This window comes from Eulemur rufifrons, chromosome 30 (genome assembly GCF_041146395.1).
Source record: "Eulemur rufifrons isolate Redbay chromosome 30, OSU_ERuf_1, whole genome shotgun sequence".
Taxonomy (NCBI): Eukaryota; Metazoa; Chordata; class Mammalia; order Primates; family Lemuridae; genus Eulemur; species Eulemur rufifrons.
This window is the reverse complement of record NC_091012.1, coordinates 20,994,774-21,015,903: the sequence shown is the minus strand read 5'-3', so window position 1 is coordinate 21,015,903 and position 21,130 is coordinate 20,994,774. Positions and strand designations below refer to the sequence as shown.

Here is a 21,130-nt window from a genome sequence, read left to right as displayed (position 1 = left end):
GTATACTGGAGTACGGCGGGCCCTAATCCGGTGACTGGTGTCTTTAAAAGACGAGGGAAGTTTAGACACAGACACACGGGGAATAAGGCCGCGTGGAGACGGAGGCACAGACTGGAGTGACGCGGCTCCGGCCGAGGGAGGCTGGCAGCTGGCAGAAGCTGGAGGAGGCAAGGAGGGAGCCTTTGGAGGACGTGTGGCCCTGCCTGCACCTAGATCTTGGACTTCTGGCCTCCAGAGCTGGGAGGGAATAAATGTGTGTTATAAGCCACGCTGTCTGTGGCGCTTTGTTACAGCAGCCCCAGGAAGCCATATGCATGGGGTGGTGGGCAGGGCCCTCGGTGAAGCTACGAGAATGGGAAAGCCACGGGCTCTCCTGGAGAGGACGCTGCAGGTGGCCGCTGTGCTCGGCAGGATGTCCAGGCCACCGAGCCCGCGGACCCCTCCCTGCTCGCCCTCTCACTCCCCAAAACCCTGCCCTGCTGGGACCATCTGACAAGAAAAACTACAGGCCGGGCGCGGTGGCTCACGCCTGTAATCCTAGCACTCTGGGAGGCCGAGGTGGGCGGATCGTTTGAGCTCAGGAGTTCGAGACCAGCCTGAGCAAGAGCGAGACCCCATCTCTACTAAAAATAGAAAGAAATTATATGGACAGCTAAAAATATATATAGAAAAAATTAGCCGGGCATGGTGGTGCATGCCTGTAGTCCCAACTACTCGGGAGGCTGAGACAGGAGGATCCCTTGAGCTCAGGAGTTTGAGGTTGCTGTGAGCTGACGCCACGGCACTCACTCTAGCCTGGGCAACAAAGTGAGACTCTGTCTCAAAAAAAAAAAAAAGAAAGAAAAACTACAGAAGTTTCCTCATCTCACGCGGGCTCTTTGCCCTTCCCTAGCTCCTCCGCGCCCTGGTGATGGCGGCCATTCTCCTGACGTCAAGACCCAAGGTGAGTGGGGCCCCTGCCCCGGCGTCTCCCTCAGCCTCTGCAACCAGGGTAGCGGGGCTGCCCGAAGTGCCATTCCCCTTTGCTGAGACTCCGGGCTAGGTGTCCTGCCTTCTGCCGGCTCCTCTTTCCAGGAGCAAGTGCATGCCCGAGCTTCCCCCACCTGCTGAGCTCTCCAGGGCTCCGCACCCCGTGTTGTGTTGCTGCCAGCTCGTCCTGGGACCTGCAGCTTGAACTCCCCTGTGGCCATGGGAATGGCTTATTTCAGGTGCCGGTGTCTTTTGAGGATGTGTCCGTGTACTTCACAAAGACAGAATGGAAGCTTCTGGACGTCAGACAAAGGATCCTCTACAAGCAGGTGATGCTGGAGAACTATGGCCATCTGGTGTCACTAGGTAAGTGACCCCCTCACCATGCACATCCCCAGTCCCACCTCCTCTGTCTCCAGACTCAGTTATTTCTGAGTTTCCTCATTTCTTGCTTACTATGAGTGTAGGAGTAAATGCATTTCTCCATCAGCCGGGTAATCCGCCGTAGGCCAGCTGTCACCCCAACAGAACGCTCTGGAGCTAAGCAAATGTTAGACGTAAACGCGTGGGCCTGCAAATTTCAGTAACTCCCCATCAGACCTATTTTGCAGATAAAACCACGCATTGAGTAAATGTCTTTCCACGAAAGATAGATGCAAATTATGCTCAACATTTACATGTGCTATTTTAGACTTAATTCATTTTTTCAGTGGTTGCATTTTACCTTCGTTCTACTTTAGAGAATTTAGCAGCATCTTTCCTTGCATCAGCCACAGAGGTCCCCCACGAGGACCAGGCGTGCACTTGGATTTCAAGCCTCAAGAAGTCCAGGAAGGAGCTGGGACAGCTCTGAGCAGGCTGCTGTCCCCCTTCTTTGCCAGCACACCCCAGCTGCACAAAGGGGCATCCGTTTTGCCAGTTATAGGGCAAAGCCGGGATCCACAGGCTAGGCGGGTGGGGGCCAGTGACTTACCCTGCCCCACGCAGCTGCCCAGCGGTACACGCCAGGGAGACACCCAGGAATCAGCCTTTCCCTCCAGCCAGCCCGGCGTGCTCCTCTACCTGGCCTGGTGGGGGCGCTCTCTCCAGGCATCCTCCCGCTGCCAGGAGTGGGCTGTCAATCCAGAGGTGGCTCCCCCGCTGCACCCACGGCCATGCAGGCGTGAGGGACCTGCTTGAGACTGAGCCCTACTCCCTTTCTTCTTCCAGATTCTGCAGATGCCACCTCTGTAATCTAACCCTGTAGAGAAAGACCAGTTCCTTCCCCTGCATTCTTTCTGACCCTCACCAGGCAGATCTGGGGTTCCAAGGAGAGTTCTGGAATCCTTAGTTGAGTCCGATGGTGAAACAGGGTGCTTCGGCTTTCTGGGCACATGGCTGTTGGCCTGCCCCCTGTGGAGTCCCTGCTGCAGCCCTTCTGTCCCACGGAGTCTCCACACAGATCCCCCACTCCTCGCAAGCCTCCCAGCCTCCCTGCAGGCCTCGTGACAACATGGTTGTCCCCTTGGCCCAAGTCATCACCTGCTTAAGACCCCCTGTGCCCACGTGTCCCCTGGACACTCAGAATCCCTTTGCTTCCTTAGAGGGACTCTGCCCTTTCTCTAGACCTTCCAGTGGCACTTTCTAGAGAGTTCTTTGTTCTGTGTTACCTGTAGATGTTAAGGGTAGCCTGAGTTCAGGAGTGACCCTGGCCTTAGCCACAGTGGTCCTGACCCGCTTCATTTCCACCGACAGGATTTTCCTTCTCCAAGCCTCACCTGATCTCCCAGCTGGAGCGAGGGGAGGGGCCCTGGGTAACAGGCATCCGCAGAACAGGGGCCGCCGCAGGACCGCAGGAAGGTGAGTGACGGGCGCTCAGCCGGGTGCCTAAGTCGAAAGGAAAGAAATACCCGTGGCCAAAGGAGGGCGATGCTGCCGCTTTGGGTGAGAGATTCTCTTTAGTGGCAGACGTCAGCCTCCCAAGGAGTGCTGCAACAGTGCCAGGTATCACACCAGCTCCGCTGTTTACGCCTGTCCCCGTCTCCTCTGGCTCCAGGCTGCCTGTGTGATGGCTTTCTGCCCTGCAGGCATCCTGCTCCTTCCCCCAAGTCCTCATCTCCTGCTCCTCTCTCCTCTGCCTTGGCACGAGGATGAGGAGGGCAAAACCCTCAGTATAGACCCAGGGAGGGCCAGCACCGATGGCTCTGGTGCTCTTCTGTCTTTTCCAGGTGACTGGATAAAGAGCAAGACGTCGATTTCAAAGCAGAAACATTCTCAAGGAGAACTCCCAGGCGCTGATCTTCAGGGTGCCAAGGGGGATCAGGCAGCGAGGTCGCCTCTGCCGCAGAGCCGTCCCGCGGGAGCCTCAGCGCCACGAACTGTCCAGGGCGGCGGGCAGAGTTCGCTTGGCCAGCAGCAGTGCCCCAACAGGGCCGAGAAGCGGTACCTGTGTCAGCAGTGCGGGAAGTCCTTCAGCCGTAGCTCCAACCTCATCAAGCACCGGGTCATCCACAGCAGCGAGAAGCCCTACGCCTGCCCGGACTGCGGGAGGCTGTTCCGGCGCAGCTTTGCGCTGCTGGAGCACGCGCGCATCCACAGCGGCGAGAAGCCGTACGCGTGCAGTGAGTGCGGCAAGGCCTTCACGCGCAGCTCCAACCTCATCAAGCACCAGGTCATCCACAGCGGCGAGAAGCCCTACGCCTGCCCGGACTGCGGGAAGCTGTTTCGGCGCAGCTTTGCGCTGCTGGAGCACGCGCGCATCCACAGCGGGGAGCGGCCCTACACGTGCCCGGAGTGCGGCAAGGCCTTCAGCCGCAGCTCCAACCTCATTGAGCACCAGCGCACGCACAGCGGCGACAAGCCCTACGCCTGCAGCCAATGCGGCAAGGCCTTCAAGGGCGTCTCGCAGCTCATCCACCACCAGCGCAGCCACAGCGGCGAGAAGCCCTTCGAGTGCCGGGAGTGCGGCAAGGCTTTCCGAGGCCGCTCGGGGCTCAGCCAGCACCGGCGCGTGCACAGCGGCGAGAAGCCCTTCGAGTGCAGCGACTGCGGCAAGGCATTCGGCCGCCGGGCCAACCTGTTCAAGCACCAGGCAGTGCACAGCGGGCGGGAGCGGGCGGGCGCCAGGACTGCCAACCAGCCCGGCAGCCCCGGCGGGAGCGCCGCAGCGGGAGGCCCTCCGCTCGCGGGCAGCGCCACCCAGCCTGGCGCAAGTCGCAGCTGAGTTCCTGGCATGGGACGGCCTGCGGGGGGGAGGCCGCAGCTGGAAGGATGTCCTCGCAGGGGAGCGGCTGCGGCCACCAGAAGACTCAAGGCAGAACCCAGCCCTGAGGCTGAGACACAGGCCACAGACTCCGGAAGGGAGCTCCGCAGAGCCCGAGCCCAGCGCAGTGTGCTGCCACCCCTCCGCTGACAGACTACCGCTGACAGCTGACGCGTGGGGACTGCGCCGACCACGCCTGCGCCGCTGCGGAGGGCACTGTGCTGTGTGCGCAGGCGCGTGAGTGCGTGTGCAGGGGACACGGGAGCAGGTTTGCACATCATGCCGGGAGCCGCTAATCTGCACTCTCATCCCCTGTGCAACAGAATTGCATGCCACGGGGCAGGGCGAGCCAGCACGGGGCAGTGGCCCTTGAGTTTACAGAGGATGGGCCATTTCCCTTTGTGGGGTCGCTCCCTCCCCCTGAGAGTTGTCGATGTTCCCAAGTAGGGGACACTAAAGCACTTTAGTTCTTCCAGCACTCACAGCTGGAGGGGTCTGAGGCTAGCCTGCTGCTCTCTTCTCCCAATGCAGGCCTGGGGCAGGAGTGGGCCCGCGGGTGCCTCTGGGCGAGGCAGCACCCAGCCCACATCAGCCCCCAGGGTGGTTATGGGGAGTGGCTGGCCCAGGCCCTGCATGCAGGACCAGGCCCGGGGCTCTCAGCTGCTCTTCCTGGGAGAGGAGCCCTTCGCCCTGTTGCTCACGTTTCCTGCCAGCCACTCCGCTGGCTTCAGTCTCTTCCCTGCCCACCCACTGCCTTCTGCCCCAGACCCCACCAGCAAAGGCCGCCTCAGCCTAAAGCTTCAAACTTTCCTGCTCCTCCTCTCAGGCAGCCTCCCCTTGTGGCGGGGGACAATTAGGAGGAAAGCATGATGGGTTTGGAATTTGCACTCAGGTGATCCTGCATTGCAACAGAGCATGCCCAGCATCTCCCATTGACTCTTTCACAGGACGTTTCTTCGAATTGGGGAGGCTCAGTTGCTTTGAATGTTTTTGTATTCAGGGCTAATGTAGATTGAAACACAGAGCTTTGCCATATGAGTGTGTCAGGGAATCACCCCCCCCCAATAAGAATCCCCCCAACCCTCTGAGAAGACCTCAGGCAGGAGAAAAGGAGCCACCCCAGACCCGACACCTGATGAGTGTGGTGGCAAGCCTGGCCCCTCCTCTCCCCGCGACCATGCAATCCACCCCTCTTCCCCTCAGCCCTGTGGAGACAGGGCAGGCCCTTTGAATGGCACTTTACTGAAAGCCAGCGTTCTCAAGGAGAAAGCTTGCGGCTAGCCAGAGGCAGCTGCTGGCAGGCCCTGTCTTATTCCACCCATGCTGTCCCCAGAGCTAGGCCCAGGAGTTCTGCCCCTGGGTGCTCTCAGCCCAGCAGACTGGTAGGCAGCCGCCACCTCCTTCCAGCCCCTCTCTGCTCCCGTGGAGAGCAGAGCTTTGTCATGCACAATGCCTGAGGGCAGGTAGGTCGTAGGCAGATTGAGGCCACCCCCCAGGTCTCCAGGAGATGCCCTTCCCTGCCTGCCAGAGGGGCGAGGTTCAAAGATAGCTGCCTTGGCCGGGCGCGGTGGCTCACGCCTGTAATCCTAGCACTCTGGGAGGCCGAGGTGGGCGGATCGTTTGAGCTCAGGAGTTCGAGACCAGCCTGAGCAAGAGCGAGACCCCATCTCTACTAAAAATAGAAAGAAATTATATGGACAGCTAAAAATATATATAGAAAAAATTAGCCGGGCATGGTGGTGCATGCCTGTAGTCCCAGCTACTTGGGAGGCTGAGACAGGAGGATCCCTTGAGCTCAGGAGTTTGAGGTTGCTGTGAGCTAAGCTGACGCCACGGCACTCACTCTAGCCTGGGCAACAAAGTGAGACTCTGTCTCAAAAAAAAAAAAAAAAAAAAGATAGCTGCCTCCTATCGGGAGAGCTTGGGAAGACCTGGAAATACAGAGCTCCCTCTGAGGACGCTGCTTGGAGCTCCAGTCACTAGGAGAACTCCAATTATATATAGATAAATACACACACATACACATATGTAAGTGTTATACACGTATAAATGTCGTGGGCAGTCCTAGGGTTCTTGTAACTTGCTCTTGTCTTGTAGCCTCCTGCATTGGGCTCCTGTACTCCTGTCCTATGGTTGCCTTTTTGTCTGTAAGCCTGCGGCTGCACGTCATGTCCCATCCCCATGTCCTCTGTGCTGAGCCCAGTGCCCGCGTTTAGTAAACACGTGGGAAAGGAACGTGGCACTCCTGGCCCAGTGAACTCAGACCCGGGGCCGCAGTTTCTCTAGCTTTACCTCGAGGCAACCGAAAGCATCTGCAACGTTGGGTTCCCAGTAGGAAAAAAAAGTATTAGGAACGGTGCGTTGAAGTCCCTGGCGAGGGAGTTGGGAGGGCTGGGTTCTTCTGAGGCACAGTCTTTGCTGGGCTGGCACGGCTTCAGGAAAGCAGTCCCCCTGCAGGGAGGCGCCGGTGGCAGGACGCTGTGCTCTTGGGCTCCAGTCTCACTTTCTTCAAGTGAACCAGGCAAGGAAGAGACTGGCGCACCCCGACGCCACTTCCATCACCCTAGTAAGTGAACGATGCGGTCCCTGCAGGCCACACGGTAACCCCGCCTTCACTAAAGTGCGTTGTATCTGCGCGTTACCACGCCGTTCCGTTGGCTCTAACTTATGAGCTAACTCTGCTTTGAACGTAAGCTCCTTTTATCACCTGGGGACCTACACTCAAGGCCGACTAGACACAGGAAGGAAAACGTGCAGGTGTTTTCAGCGGAAAGTGGATTTGCCAGGACAGATGTTGGACGCTTTCAGTCTGATTTTGGAAAACCTCCAGGGCTCCCAGTCTTACCTAGATAAATTACGCTTAAAATGTCAGCACATCCTTTTGTTCATCCTCAGTCTGATTTAGCTCCTCTTAATTATTAATAGATTTGCACTACAATGATTAGTATCATTTCGTTTTAGGTATGGTCGTCAGGTATGCAATAGGAACTGAACAGGTTTGGCATGGAACAAAAGAGTGCCCAGAGGGGACACTCGCGTGTTTCCTTCCATGGTGCCTTGACATTGGGCCCCTCCCCCTTGCCGAGTGGGGAACGGGGACGAGGCCCACACTTGCTTTTTGATGGACAACTAGTAATAGAATGTAAGAGCTTAAACTATTGGGGTGAGTCCCGCCTGCTTTGCCCCTGCCCCAAGAACTCCCCTGGATACCAACCTTGGGCCCCTTCACCTTTGGACCATTTGCCTTTGGAAACTGGACTTTTCAAGAGCCGTGTAAGTGCCCTGGTGGTACGTCCATGTAACTGGTACGTTGTCTGACTGAATTCATTGTCAAATGGAATTGTTCCTATTTACTTTGGTTGCAAACAAATAAGGAATGTCTGCAAGTGTTGGCTTGAAACGAGCCCTCTAGTGCAGAGGGGCTATTCTGAGGGTTAAACTAGCCGGACAGACAGCTGGGTTCAAGGGCTCAGGAAAAGCTATAAGCATGGAATTGTGCGGAAGAGCCCAGCGCCCATGCTTGGGTGTTCCTCTGGGCCCCCGGGAGGGTGAGACAGAAAGGCCCCGTGGCGAGCTGCCTCGGGTCTGCCCAGTGTGCAGGCTCCTCTGACCGGGATCGTGGGCAGCCACCGGAGGCCAGGTGGGCACTGTGACTCTGAGACCAGGAAGGGAGGCTGGGCCTGGTCCTATGTGTTCCTTAGTGAAACGCCACATCCGTCTCCTGAGAAACACAGCTGTGACTTCCTTCCGGTTGTTTTTGCTGCCAGACTTCGGGCAGCATGGCAGCATCCACACTTGGCATTGTGGGTGCAGAGGGCAGCGCTCAGACAGGAAGAGGAGGTAGAGGGACTTGGTGGCGTAGTGGGGGAGCTAAGAAGTGCTTGGGTTGAGACAGGTGGGTGGAAGAAGGGCGTGTTCTGGGGGACCCTAGAAGGGTTTCTGTAGGACGGTTACAGGTTAAAGGGTCAGTTAGAACCAGGGTGTGGAGAGCCTGGGATGCCACCTGAAAAAGTTTGAGCTCCAGCTGGTTCCTCATGAGGAGCAATTTTCCTAAACATGAAAGAACTGTTCTACGACCACCACAGATTGTATACACTGTAGTCATCTAGATGGTTCTGACTCCCCCAAGGTGTGGATCTGTGGGTATGGCTGGCTGAGTCCCCCACACATGTGAGAGGCCATAGCTTCGACACAAGGGGCCCCGTCCACAGTTCTCAGGAGTTTCGTCTTACGCTAGACCCAGTGTGTCTATGAGTTCGCAGGACAGAGGCCCTCCGGGATTCCTGGATAGCTTCAAGTTCAAGACCTTGGATATTCGAGAGTGGTGCAGTGATTCCTTTTGTGTTCAGGAATGCCAAAGTTGGCCCTTCTCCACCACCTGGGAATATTCGTGTAGGGAAAAGGCCTGTGGATTTGGAGGTTCTTGATATTTTTAGCCTTTCTTTGGCAGCCTTATGGAGGTATAACAGGCACGCCCTGCACATCTTTCAAGTGTACAATTAGATGAGTTTTGACCTGTGCGTACGCACGTGAAACCATCCCCACACTCAAGACAGTAACCTTGTGGTTCCCCTGTCCCCATCCCCACAACCGCTGCTCTGCCTTCTGTCACTAGACAGTGTCGTTTTTCTAGAGTTCTACATAAATGGACTCGTACAGTATATGTCTGGCCTCTTTCACTCAACATCGTCATTTTGAAATTTACCAGGTGGTTGTGTGTCTATCAATACTGCATGTTTATTGCTGTCAGTATTCCATTGTGTGGATGGACCACGATACCTGTTAACTACCTGTTGGTGGACACTTGGGTTATTTCCAGTTTGGGGCCATAACAATTAAAGCTGCTATAAATGTTGTGTACACGTTTCTGTGTGGACGTGTTTTCATTTCTCTTGGGTAGACAGCCGGGAGCAGAACTGCTGGGTCATGTGGTAACACTCTGTGTTTAACTTTTTGGGGAACTGCCAAATCGTTTTCCAAAGCAGACATGGCGTTTTCTGTTCCCACCAGCAGTGTATGAGAGTTCCAGTTTCTCCACGTCCTTGCCACTACTTGTTGTAGTCTGTCTTTTTTATTCCAGCCATCCTAGTGGGAGTGAAGTGGGATCTCGTGGTTTTGATGTGCATTTCCCTGCTTGCTAATGATGTTGAGCACCATTTCACGTGCTCATTGGCCATTCATATATCTTCTTTGATGACGTGTCTGTTGGAATCTCCTGTGCATTTTTAAATTAAGTTGTAAGAGTTCTAGACACGAGTACTTTGTCAGATATATGTTCTGCCGTATTTTCCTTCCAGACTGTGGCTTGCCTTTTGAAGAACAGAAGGTGCTATATCTTGATGAGGTCTAACTTATGGGTTAGACTTATTAGAATTATTTCATGGTTTGTACTTTTGTGTCATAGTTAAGAAATCTTCACAAAACTCAAGTCACTAAGACGATATCCTGTATTTTCTCATAAAAACAAAGATATGTTTTCTTATAGAAGTTTTATAGTTTTAGCTCTTACATTCAGGTCTATGATCCATTTTGTGTATGGTGAGGCAAATTCACAATTCATTTTTTTCTACATGGATATCCCGTTTTTCCAGCATCATTTGTTGAAAAGATGATATCATCCCCAGTTGAGTTGCCTTGGCACCTTTGGGGAAACTCAGTGGCCATGTGTGTGTGAGTCTACTTCTGGCCTCTTCGTGGTGCCCCATCAGGCGGTGCTGTGGGCTGAATGTTTGTGTCTCCTCAAAATTCATACGTGGAAGGCCTGACCCCCGTGGGATGGTGTTGCGGGGGGACCTTAGGAAGTGAAAGATTTAGATGAGGTCATGAGTCTGGGGCCCTCATCGTGGGATTAGTGCCCTTGGAAGAAGAGGAGGAGACACCAGAGCTTTCTCTCCCCACCATATGAGGCCACAGTGAGAAGGTGGCCACGTGCAAGCCAAGAAGAGAGCCCTCACCAAGAACTGAATCTGCCACCGCCTTGACCTGGGACCACTCAGCCTCCAGAACTGTGGGAAATAAGTGGCTGTTGTTTAAGCCACCCAGTCCGTGGTATTTTGTCATGGCAGCCTGAGCAGACTGAGGCAGTCAGTTTGCCTGTCTCTGTCCCAATGCCACCCTCCATTGACTTCTGTAGCTTTATACCACGTCTCGAAATCAGGTAATGTGAGTTCTCCAGCATTGTTCTTTTTCAAAATTATTTTGTCTATGCTAAGTCACATTGTCACATTTCCACATGAGTTTTAGAATACCTTGCCAATTTCTATGGGGAAAAAAAAGCCTCCTGATTTGGTTGGCATTGCATTGAATCTACAAATCATTGGGGGGAGGATTGACATCTTAGCAATATTGAGCCTTTCGGTCCCTGAACGGGATACTCCTCTCCATGCCGGGGGCCTTCCTTAATTCCTCTCAGCAGTGGGTTGCAGTTTCAGTGTCCAGGTCTCGGACTTGCATTGTTAGAGTCACACCTACATGTGGTTACTGAGTTTAAGGTTATTGTTCCAATCGTCCTTCATAACCCTGCATTCTCATTTACTCATTCATTCAGCCAACAGACATACACTGAACATTTACCTGTGTGCTGAGATACGAGGACGAATAAGACACGTGTCTTGCCTACACTCAGAATCAGGCTACACTCGGTATTTGTTTGTTCCTTTGATGTTTATGTTTAGCCCAGCCCATGTTTGACAATGACCTTGACCACAATATAAAACATGTCCCATCCAAGTTGACGGTTATGAGGACTTAAAATTATTCTAAGAATTTTTTTAAAAGTCTTCTGACAGAAAAAGAAAATCAAATCCAAACAAAGAAGTAAGAATCAAATTAATTTGGGTTTTTTTTTTCCCAATGAAAACATTCCTTATTTAATATTTCATGTACTTTCCTTCCACATTCTAGCTTGCTAAGTGAGAACAAGGCGAGAGGAGGCAGAGGGAAGTGAGCCAGGCAGGCAGAGGACGAAGGAGGAGAGTGGAAAGCACAGCTGAGGAGAACGAGAGCAGCTTTGATTGTCCTCTGATTATGGGAATGTGTTGGAGGAAGAAACAAACACAGCTTGTCAGTTAGGAAAGTGGCCACAAGTAGTAGAAAAGCTGGCTGTGATAGATTAAACAATTAGAAGTTTGATTTTCTCACGTAGGGACTCTGGGGGTAGCTTTCTGGCATTGGTTCAGCAGCAGAGCTTTGGGCGGTGCCCAGCATCTTTCTGATTAGCTTAGCTTTGCCACACGATTACAAAGTGGCTGCTGAAGCTGCAGCCATCACATGTGCATTCAAAGACAGAAGGAGGAAGGGGCTGGGACAGATGCTCTATCAAGAAGCGTCTCTGCTTCTTGTTGCTCTGTCTGCTTTCTATCAAGAAAGCAACAAATTTCCCCAGAAACTTCCCCCAGCAGACTTCCACTTAGGTCTCAGTATCCAGAAATGGATCACGTGGCCACTCTTAGATGTAAGAGAGGCTGAGTAAGCTGGGATTAGGATTGTCATGACCTGTCAACTGGGGCTGAGCCCACTGATGTCCTGAACAAAATTGGGGTCTTATCCCCAGAGAAAAAGGTTAGAATGGACACTGCGTGGCGTTGGGAGTCAAATTGTGTCTCTAAAACAGATACGCTGGCGTCCTAACCCCCAGTGCCTCAGAATGTAACCTTATTTGGAAATAGGGTCTTTGCAGGTGTAAATATTTAAGATAAAATGGGGTCATACGGGGGTAGAGTGGGCCCTTAATCCAATATGGCTGGTGTCCTTGTAAGGAAAGGAGAAGGCCATCCCCAGGAACAGTCGTGCTGGGAGAAGACAGCCATGTGAAGACTGAGACATGGATTGGGGTGATGTGGCCACAAGCCAAGGAAGCTTGGAGCCATCAGAAGCTGGAAGAGGTAAGAAGGACGCTCGCCTGGAGCCTCCAGAGGGAGCGCGGCCCTGCCCACCCCTCCGTTTCTACCTGCACACCTTCGGCTCTTTATGCCTAAACCCTGGGGGCTGCAGCGAGGGAGGGTGTGGCGATGGGGGCGCCTTGCTTGAGCCCTTCCCCCCCGGGCAGTGCTCTGCTGGGCTCCTTGCACAAGCTCTGGCCCTGAGGTGGGGGCCATCCTGACCCCTGCCTATAGGCTCCGAGATGGAAGAGCGTTGTCTGGGTCTCACCGCTGGGAAGCGGCCACAGATTCACACCCAAGTCCCGGGCTCCAGCACCCACTGTTCCTTCCACTCCGGCCAACCCAGGAGGGCAGTTGTCTAAACTCTGTCCCCCAGACGAAGGCGATCCAGTTGCCGTTCCCATTTTCCCGCCTTTGCCCATGCAGGGATGATTCTAGAAGTTTACCATACCCAAAGACAATGTCACCTCAAAGTAGATTTGATTGTCTGAACAGGATTGTACAAAAGGGAAAAAACCAACCTGTTAAACCCTGCTCTGGGGAAAGGGTCTGCCCATCCCTCCCAGTCTGGGTTCCCACGGGGGGTCGGGGGCCTTGCAGCAGCGCCAGGACATGCTTGGTGTGTCCGAGGCCTGTGTGGTTGGAGCCCAGTGAGCCCAGAGTGGTGGGGAGGGGCGCAGGCGGCAGGGGCTGGGCAGCGGTGACAAGAAGAGTATGTGCCTAGCACCTAGTACAAGGCCTGGAAACAAAGGACAGCTATAGTCACAGTTGACGTTAGCTGCGCCGCTGACGTTCATCTGCTGTGTGCCAGGCCCTAGGTGTGACCCGTCCTCACAGGAACAGTGATTGTCTTCATTTTACTGCCAGGAAAGCCAAGGCCAAGGTGTGAGGTCGCTTCTGCCAGTGACAGAGCCGGGCAGTCGGAGGGGCCGGGGCCTGGCCCCAGGCTCTCTCACTGCGAAGTCTCACACTGTCAACTGCTGGGTCCCGCCCAGCCACATCTGCGGGGTCTGGGAAAGGCCAAAGGTTCTGGCTCTTTCTGCACGAGCCGGCTTTCCAGGTTCCCTGGCAGGACGGGTGAAATGCTGCACATGCCCGGGCTGCCAGGCTCGGACACAGGACAGAGACATTTCTAGCTGTTAGCGAGACAGCTGGCCTTCTAGGACTAGCCTGCCCCGCCCCCTCCAGACTTGCCGCCTTCCTCGCCTCCACCCGCTTCCCTTGTGCCCGTCCCGTGCCTGTCTCCGAAGCTCAGGGCCGATGGAACGGGGCCAGATTTCCGGGAGCGGAAGGAGACCTTTCTCCCTGTCACTTTCCTAGAGCTTTGCCTTCAGCATTTCCCCTTTGGGAATCCTTCCTCTGGCCCTTTGAGATGTGTGTCAGTCTTTGAAAGTGACACGGAGGGATCGCTCTGAAATGCAAACGCGGAGCAGGTGCCCTCATCCCTGCCTCCCTGGGCTTCAGCCTGGGTCGTGGCTCCCGGTTCCAGCCACCGAGAGAAAGCGTTGCTTTTCCTTCAGATAAAGGCAGTTCACTAGCCAGGTAGCCACGCAGATTCCCAGGGGCACCTGTACCAGTCACAGGTTACTTGAGAAGCCATCTGCCTGGCTACGGAAAAGGCCGTGTTTCTTTCCCCGTCTTTGCAGTCTCGTTAGCAGTTCGCTTTACCGCTTTCTTTCTTTTCCGCATGCGTGGAGGGGACTCTCTGGCTTGGCAGGACCTTTAGTCTTCCCCAGTTCCGTGCAGGGGCGGAGTCCTGAGGGTGGGGACAGGTCCAGAGGTGGGGGTGGGGGGCCCAGCGGAGGCCATGGATCAGGGCCTAGGGCCGGGACACGGGGAGAGCTGGGCCCGAAGATGCCAGGCAGGACATTGCCAGCCCCTCCTGGCCTCCTGAGGAGACTGGCCACCCAAGAGGCTGGGGCTTCAGCTGGGACTGTGGCGACCGTCACACCTCAGTGGTTGCAACACTTCTGGAACCCCCCCCCCATCTGGGTCTTGAGGGTGGCTAGAAATGAAGAGATGGAAGTTGGGAGGATGCCAGCCAGGAGCCGAGAAACAGGAGCGGGGGCGCGGGCACGGCCTGCTAACAGCGAGGGAAGGACGGCCCCAGGAGGCAGCGGCCCCCCGCCTACGCGTCAGGGGGGCTCGCTGAGCTCCCAACCGGCTGCCACAGACCTGGGCTTTGCCTGGAAAACACTCCTGAACTTCCAGGATGACAGGAACATCTTGGAAGCCTCCAAACAAAAGGAACTAGCAACAGCAGGAATGAAGCCGGAGCCGCAGAAAGGTCTGCAGCCCGTGGCCCAAGTCCCAGCAGACGCCACGCACCCATGGGGGACAGGAAAGTAACGCAGCCTCAGATCATTATCCAGTACAACTAAAATACTTAATAAAAGATGACCGCAGGCCGGGCGCGGTGGCTCACACCTGTAATCCTAGCACTCTGGGAGGCCGAGGCGGGTGGATCGCTCGAGGTCAGGAGTTCGAGACCAGCCTGAGCAAGAGCGAGACCCCGTCTCTACTAAAAATAGAAAGAAATTATCTGGCCAACTAAAAATATATATAGAAAAAATTAGCCGGGCATGGTGGCGCATGCCTGTAGTCCCAGCTACTCGGGAGGCTGAGGCAGGAGGATCGCTTAAGTCCAGGAGTTTGAGGTTGCTGTGAGCTAGGCTGACGCCACGGCACTCACTCTAGCCTGGGCAACAAAGTGAGACTTTGTGTCAAAAAAAAAAAAAAAAAGATGACCGCAAAATCTTCACTCAGAGGTTAAGGTGAACTATACTATATAAGCATTGGATTGGGAAGGAAACGAAAAGCAAAATTAGACGGTAACTCTACTGCAAAGCGAAGAAGAATGTTTAATAGCTAATGTGTGGGACACAGTAAAATCCACGTTTAGGGGGAAAGTGCAGCCTTTGAGTGCCTTAGTCGTTCAAGAAGGAAAATGACAAAGGGGGTTAGTTTTCATCTTAGGAAATTGGAAAAAAAAGAACAAAAGCTAAACCAAAAGAAAATAGAGAGATGGAATGAAAAAAGGTAAATGGGGAAGTTAACAAAGCAGAAAATAAAAGAAGGACAGAGGATAAGTCAAAATTCTGGGGTCTTTTGCTTTTTTTTTTTTTGCTTGTTTTTCTTTTTCTTTTGTTGAGACAGAGTCTCACTTTGTTGCCCAGGCTAGAGTGAGTGCCGTGGTGTCATCTTAGCTCACAGCAACCTCAGACTCCTCGGCTTAAGCGATCCTACTGCCTCGGCCTCCCGAGTATCTTGGACTACAGGCATGCGCCACCATGCCCGGCTAATTTTTTCTATATAGATTTTTAGTTGTCCATATAATTTCTTTCTATTTTTAGTAGAGACGGGGTCTCGCTCTTGCTCAGGCTGGTCTCAAACTCCTGACCTTGAGCGATCCGCCCTCCTCGGCCTCCCAGGGTGCTAGGATTACAGGCGTGAGCCACCGCGCCCGGCCTTTTGCTTTGAAAAGACCAGTGAAATGTATAAATCTCTTACGATCCTTGTTAAGGACAAAAAACTATACATGACTAGACATGAGAGGGAGACATCGCTACAGATACTGAAGAAATGAAGAGAATTATGTCACTTGAAAACCTAGAGGAAATGAACTACAAAGTGACTCCTAAACAACAAAGATGTTTAGGATTTTTTTTTAGCAGCATCACCTAGTACGGTCTCATTTATGCAAAATCCTGAGTGAGTGTGTGGGAGTCAGGCGCGTATAGGTGGGTGCAGGGTGTGTGCGGTGTCGCGTGGGCAGTTAGGTGTGTGGCACACACGTGTGAGGCGTGTGTGCGTGTACGGGTTGTGGGGGTGGGGTGTGTGGTGTGTGAGTGTGGGGATGTGTGTGGTGGGAGGGAGCGGGGACTTGCGCATGCGCCTGTGTGTGTGTGAGTCCTGGCGTGGTATGGTCTGAACGTTTGTGTCTCCTCAAAATTCACATGTTAAGAGCTAAGCGCCAAAGTGGTGCTACGAGGAGCCAGGGCCTTTGGGAGGTGAGTGGGGTTACTGCTCCTGGGAGAGACCCCAGGGAGCCAGCTCGCCCTTTCCACGCTGCACGCACGCGTGAGAGGGCCACGTCTAGGAGGCACGGGCCCTTCCCAGACATTGAACGTGCCGGTGCCTGCATGGTGGACTTCCCAGCCTCCAGGACTGTGAGACACAAACGTCATTCATGAGCCACGCAGTCTGTGGCGTTTCTGTTACAGCAGCCCGCGTGGACTAAGACGAGATGCAAGTAACATGTCACAGGTCCTCATCCCTGGGGAACCACTTAGGAGAGGATGATGCTCGAGAGACGTTAAAAGGCAAATGCATGTCCCAAACAGAGTGTGTGAGTGTTAGGGAGCGTGTGTGAGAGTCTGAGAGTGCGTGTGAGTGTAGGGGTACAGCCGCGTGGGGCTGTTTACAAGCGGAGCTGCAGGAAAGCAGGGTCCCCACGATGCTGGGGCTGTTTCCCGGGAACAAGGTGAGGGGCTTCTGCGCAGCCAGGCTCAGACTCCTTGTCCCCTTCACATTGTCTTCAGCACAAAGAAGAGCTGGAGATGCTTATGGCCTTTTGTTTTAGTCTTTGTCGCTCTCCATGAATAATTCTGTTTTCAATTGGCTCATGTCACATGTCCCCAGTGTGATCACAGCCATGTCCCCATTGGCCAACACCCTTCATAGCCTAATGGGGCTCATTAGTGGCACAGTTTGACCAGGGGTGGGCAGCTGGCCAGGGACCAGCTGGAGCAGTGGAGCTGGCTCGTAGGACAGGTCGCAGCTCTTTGGGGTCTGGGCTTTTTTGTTCAGCCCCATCCCAACCCCTTGTGGATGTCAAGAGCTCGCTTGTTCCACAGTGTGGACGCCCCGCGGCTGGCGGTGAACACTCGGGTGGTTTCCGAGGTGGGGCTGTTAGGAACACAGCCACTGTGGACATGCATTCCTTTCTCTTGGGTAAATACCGAGGCCTAGGCATGGACTGGCTGGGCCACCTGGTGGGCGCACGTGGTGACATTGTGAAACACTGCCCAACTGTTTATCCAAGTGGCTGCACCATTTTACCTTCCCACAGAACGAAAGAGCATTTCTGTCTTCCACAGCCCCACCGACACCTGTCATTCAAATAGATGCTAAATGTTCAGGAATTTTGAGAACTAATTATTAAATACCATCATCCTTAAATTATAAAAACTGGCAAATGAAATATTAAAAACAAAGGAGATACTCAAAATTCATCACATCATCATGGTGGTGGCTTGGGGCTGGCCCACCAGGGCTTGACTCACTACTATTTTTGTTGATGGCCTAAACTTAAACGGGGAAAACGTTACTAATGCAGATCACATTTAAGAATGTGTGTCTGGGCCGGGCGCGGTGGCTCACGCCTGTAATCCTAGCACTCTGGGAGGCCGAGGCGGGTGGATCGCTCGAGGTCAGGAGTTCGAGACCAGCCTGAGCAAGAGCGAGACCCCGTCTCTACTAAAAATAGAAAGAAATGATCTGGACAGCTAAAAATATATATAGAAAAAATTAGCCGGGCATGGTGGCGCATGCCTGTAGTCCCAGCTACTCGGGAGGCTGAGACAGGAGGATCGCTTGAGCCCAGGAGTTTGAGGTTGCTGTGAGCTGGGCTGATGCCACAGCACTCACTCTAGCCTGGGCAACAGAGTGAGACTCTGTCTCAGAGAAAAAAAAATTAAAAAAAGGAATGTGTGTCTGTGGCCATGCGTTGTTAATAGCAAAAAAAAGACTTTTCTAGTATGTGAAAACTATCAATCAATTCATCAAAGAAGCTGTTTATCTTTGTTGTTTCGCTTTTGTCTTACTCATTAATATAAACGAAGGTATTCCTGACAGCGACGCGGGAAGCACACTGGCCCACCCGCGGGGACCACGCACGGGGGCCAGGCACACGTCAACGAAGGCATTTGCGAGAACAGCTGGCCGTGTGGGACGCACAATGAAAAACACATTGCACATTTTATTGTATACATTGTGGATTTCATTATTTATAAGATGTGTGCTCACGTCCTACATGAGTACAATTTATAACAAACGTGTATACCCACGGGGGCCAGACGCACCTACGTCCGTGCACACGCTCACATGCGCTTGCCCGGACAGCCGCTGGCTAGGCATTTATGAGCACATGGCTGCTTTGAGGAGGCAGAGGCAGGTCTCAGCCTGTCTGTGCAGCACGGTAGGCAGATGCTTGGCATGGCCAGTCCCAGACAGGCCCCGGGAGGGTGCCCGGGCCAGGCTACTGCGAGGCCGGGGCAGCCCAGAGTGCTGCGGGAGAGGCGCTGCGGCCCGAGAGAGGCGAGAGGGCACAAAACCAGAGCCCCCGTCTGTGTGACCCTGGAGTTGAGCCCCTTCTGGCAACCGATTTGGTGTCACCTGCCCAGAGAGTCAGAGGTGAGGCCAGGATTTTAAGGGGACCAGGGGTTCTGGGGGACTCTGTGCCGCTGCTCCTTCTGCTCCTGCCTGGAGCAGGGTCCTGCACTCAGGCTCAGCCCTGCTGGGCCAGCCCCAGCCTTGTGACACTTTCCCAGGTGGGTGCTCTCCTCAGCAAGCTTGGCTGCGACAAGACCTCTGGTTACCAATCTCATTCCCAAACTGGTCCCTGCAGGGCTTTCGTGACCACAGACCCTGCCCCACCCCCGCCAGGCCACGGCCCGTCCCACCGCACAGGGCTGTACCTGCTGCTTCTCCCTCCCCGGCCCGCCGCGCTCCCCATCGCCCTGGGGGGCAGTCCTGCTCTGGACCATGAGAGCGGCCTGATGTGGCCGCTGCCCACGCTCTAGCCTCATCATCCTGCCACCTCGCACGCTGCAGTGGCTCTAGTCATTTTGACCTACTTAGGGTTCCCCGAACGGGCCTGGCTGGCTCAAGGCTCGAGGCTTTGCTCATGCGAGTCACTCTCGGGTGTGGCCACCCAACCTACCCTACCCCTTCTTACCTGCCCCTGCGTTTGGTGACACAAGTCTCTCCTCGCCCATGAGGCCTCCCCACGAGACTGGGAGTGCCTCAAGGTGGGGCCCCGAGGCAGGTTAGCCAGTAACCCAAAGCCAGCCACAGCTGCCACGCCACAAGGGACAGGCGGCCCAGGACAGACTCGTTTCCAGACATTGTCCTCACCACCTCTCCTCTGTGCCTGCCTCAGTGCCCAACACCGCACACACTGCGGCACACCCTCCCGCCACTCGGCATGCACGTGCGCATGCGTGCACGTGCATTTCACCCTGCTACCGCTTCACAGAGCACGGACAGAGGTTGCAGGTCCCCCAGCGGCAAGTGCTGGAGCTGGACGTTGCACCCAGGCAGGGCCAGGCTTAAGGCCCTATCCATGGATTTCTTAGGTCTCTGGGGTGGCAGTGCAGGGAGGGGCAATATTCAGGGATTGGTAGGAGATCAGCCAGGGAGGTGGCCTGTGGCTCAGAGGCCACAGCCCCAACCCACCAGCCCCCCGGACCAGCCTAGGAGCCCTGATGTCCCCCGACCCGTGGAGGTCAGTGCAGGGATGGGCCACAAGGGGGCGGCCCTGGAGGTCTCGGCTCCGGTCTCTGCAGGCCGGGTGTCACGGGAGCCTGGCCCCAGTGTCTGGCCAGTAAGTCAGCTGTGAGTAGTCTGCAACGTTTATTGAGAAACAGGGTGAAGGGCAGCAGTGTGGCCCTGGGGCGGGGTCTGGGGAAGGCTCTAGGCTGCATGGCTGGTCGGGCCAGGCCCGGGAGGCCCGGGAGGCCCGGCAGGTGTATGGACCTGGGGTTGTCCACCAAGAAGAGCTGGGGGAGGGGCAGCGAGGCTCTGCTCAGAGCCCGGCTGAGCGGTGGAGGCTGGTACCGCCCGTGGCGCAGGGAGCATCTGTGCGGCTGGTGCTCAGGCCTCCAGGTGCGGGGCATGAGGCGGCAAGTACATGGGCTCGACGTGGGCCCAGCTGCGGGCCTGCTCGTCTGCCCAGGTGAGCAGCTCAGCCGCACGGTGCAGGAAGATCAGGAGCAGGGTGTGCACGTCGCCCTCAGCCGAATGGGCCGCACTGGGCTCGGCCTGGAAGTAGCGGTGGAAGAGGCTGCCCAGGCTGTAGCCCTTGCGGCCCTGGGCCCGGGTGCCATGTCCGTGGGCGCGGTCCAGGCCTCGCAGTGCGGGCAGCGTGTCCAGGCAGATGGTGTCCTGGGGCAGGCGGGCACCCAGGCGCTGCAGCTCGGTGCACAGCAGGGGGAAGTCGTAATCGAAGCCGTTGTGGGCCACAAGGCAGATGGGGCCCGCCTGGCGGCTCAGGAAGGCCTGCAGCGTCCGCACCACGGCACGGTCGAAGCCGGCTTTCCGGCAACGCAGCAGGCCTTCGCTGCTCAGGCCGGTGATCTCGCTGGCCTTGGCGGTGAAGGCGCGCTCCGGGCACATGCACAGCGTGAGCTTGTCCAGGATCCGGGGCAGCATGGGGGTGCCAGACTCGTCGTGCTCCGGGTTCTCCAGGCAGGAGCGGTGGACGGCAAAGAGGGATATCTCGGCGATCTCAGGCTCCACGTTTGGGAGCCCCGTGGCTTCCAGGTCCAAGAAGACAAACGTCTCGGCCCGGGGTGCCTCAGACATGGCGATTTCTCACAAGGACGGCAAGGCCTCAGGCTGCCAGAGCAAGAGGCACAAGGGCTGAGGGCTGAAACGATGGGGACACGTGGGCCCTCTCTCTGGCCAAAGCTCCGACCCCTCTGGACCTCATTTCCTCTTTTTTTTTATTTTCTGTACAGACGGGGTCTTGCTATGTTGCCCATGCTGGTCTCAGACTCCTGTCCTCAAGCCATCCTCCCACAGCATTGCGCCCAGCCTGGCTCTCACTTCCTGCCACTCCCACCCCACTTTGGGCTCTAGGAGTGGTTTCTAAGGCCCATATCCAGGGAGACTCTGAAGGGACCTCCAGGGCTGGGATCTAGCAGCCAGGACCTGTAACTTCTGTCCAGGATGGGGCTTCCTAGGGAATCATCACCCCCCTCCATTCTGCCTCTCGGGTCCCTCCCTGGCCAGCCCCACTCCTGCCACCTGAGAGCAA

The 21,130-nt window shown here is 55.3% G+C and overlaps 2 protein-coding genes across 2 annotated transcripts; one reads left to right on the top strand and one right to left on the bottom strand.

Moving 5' to 3' along the window:
• Positions 1 to 910: 910 nt before the first annotated feature.
• Positions 911 to 18,893, top strand: ZFP92 (ZFP92 zinc finger protein). Its single transcript, XM_069464157.1, has 8 exons — positions 911 to 943; positions 1,209 to 1,335; positions 2,704 to 2,808; positions 3,177 to 4,156; positions 4,378 to 4,447; positions 4,742 to 4,855; positions 14,264 to 14,435; positions 18,719 to 18,893. The coding sequence occupies exons 1-8, from the start codon at positions 911 to 913 to the stop codon at positions 18,891 to 18,893; spliced, it is 1,776 nt and encodes a 591-aa protein (XP_069320258.1).
• Positions 18,894 to 19,965: 1,072 nt separating this feature from the next.
• TREX2 (three prime repair exonuclease 2) lies at positions 19,966 to 20,676 on the bottom strand. Its single transcript, XM_069464073.1, has one exon. The coding sequence runs from the start codon at positions 20,674 to 20,676 to the stop codon at positions 19,966 to 19,968; it is 711 nt and encodes a 236-aa protein (XP_069320174.1).
• Between the last annotated feature and the right edge of the window lie 454 nt (positions 20,677 to 21,130).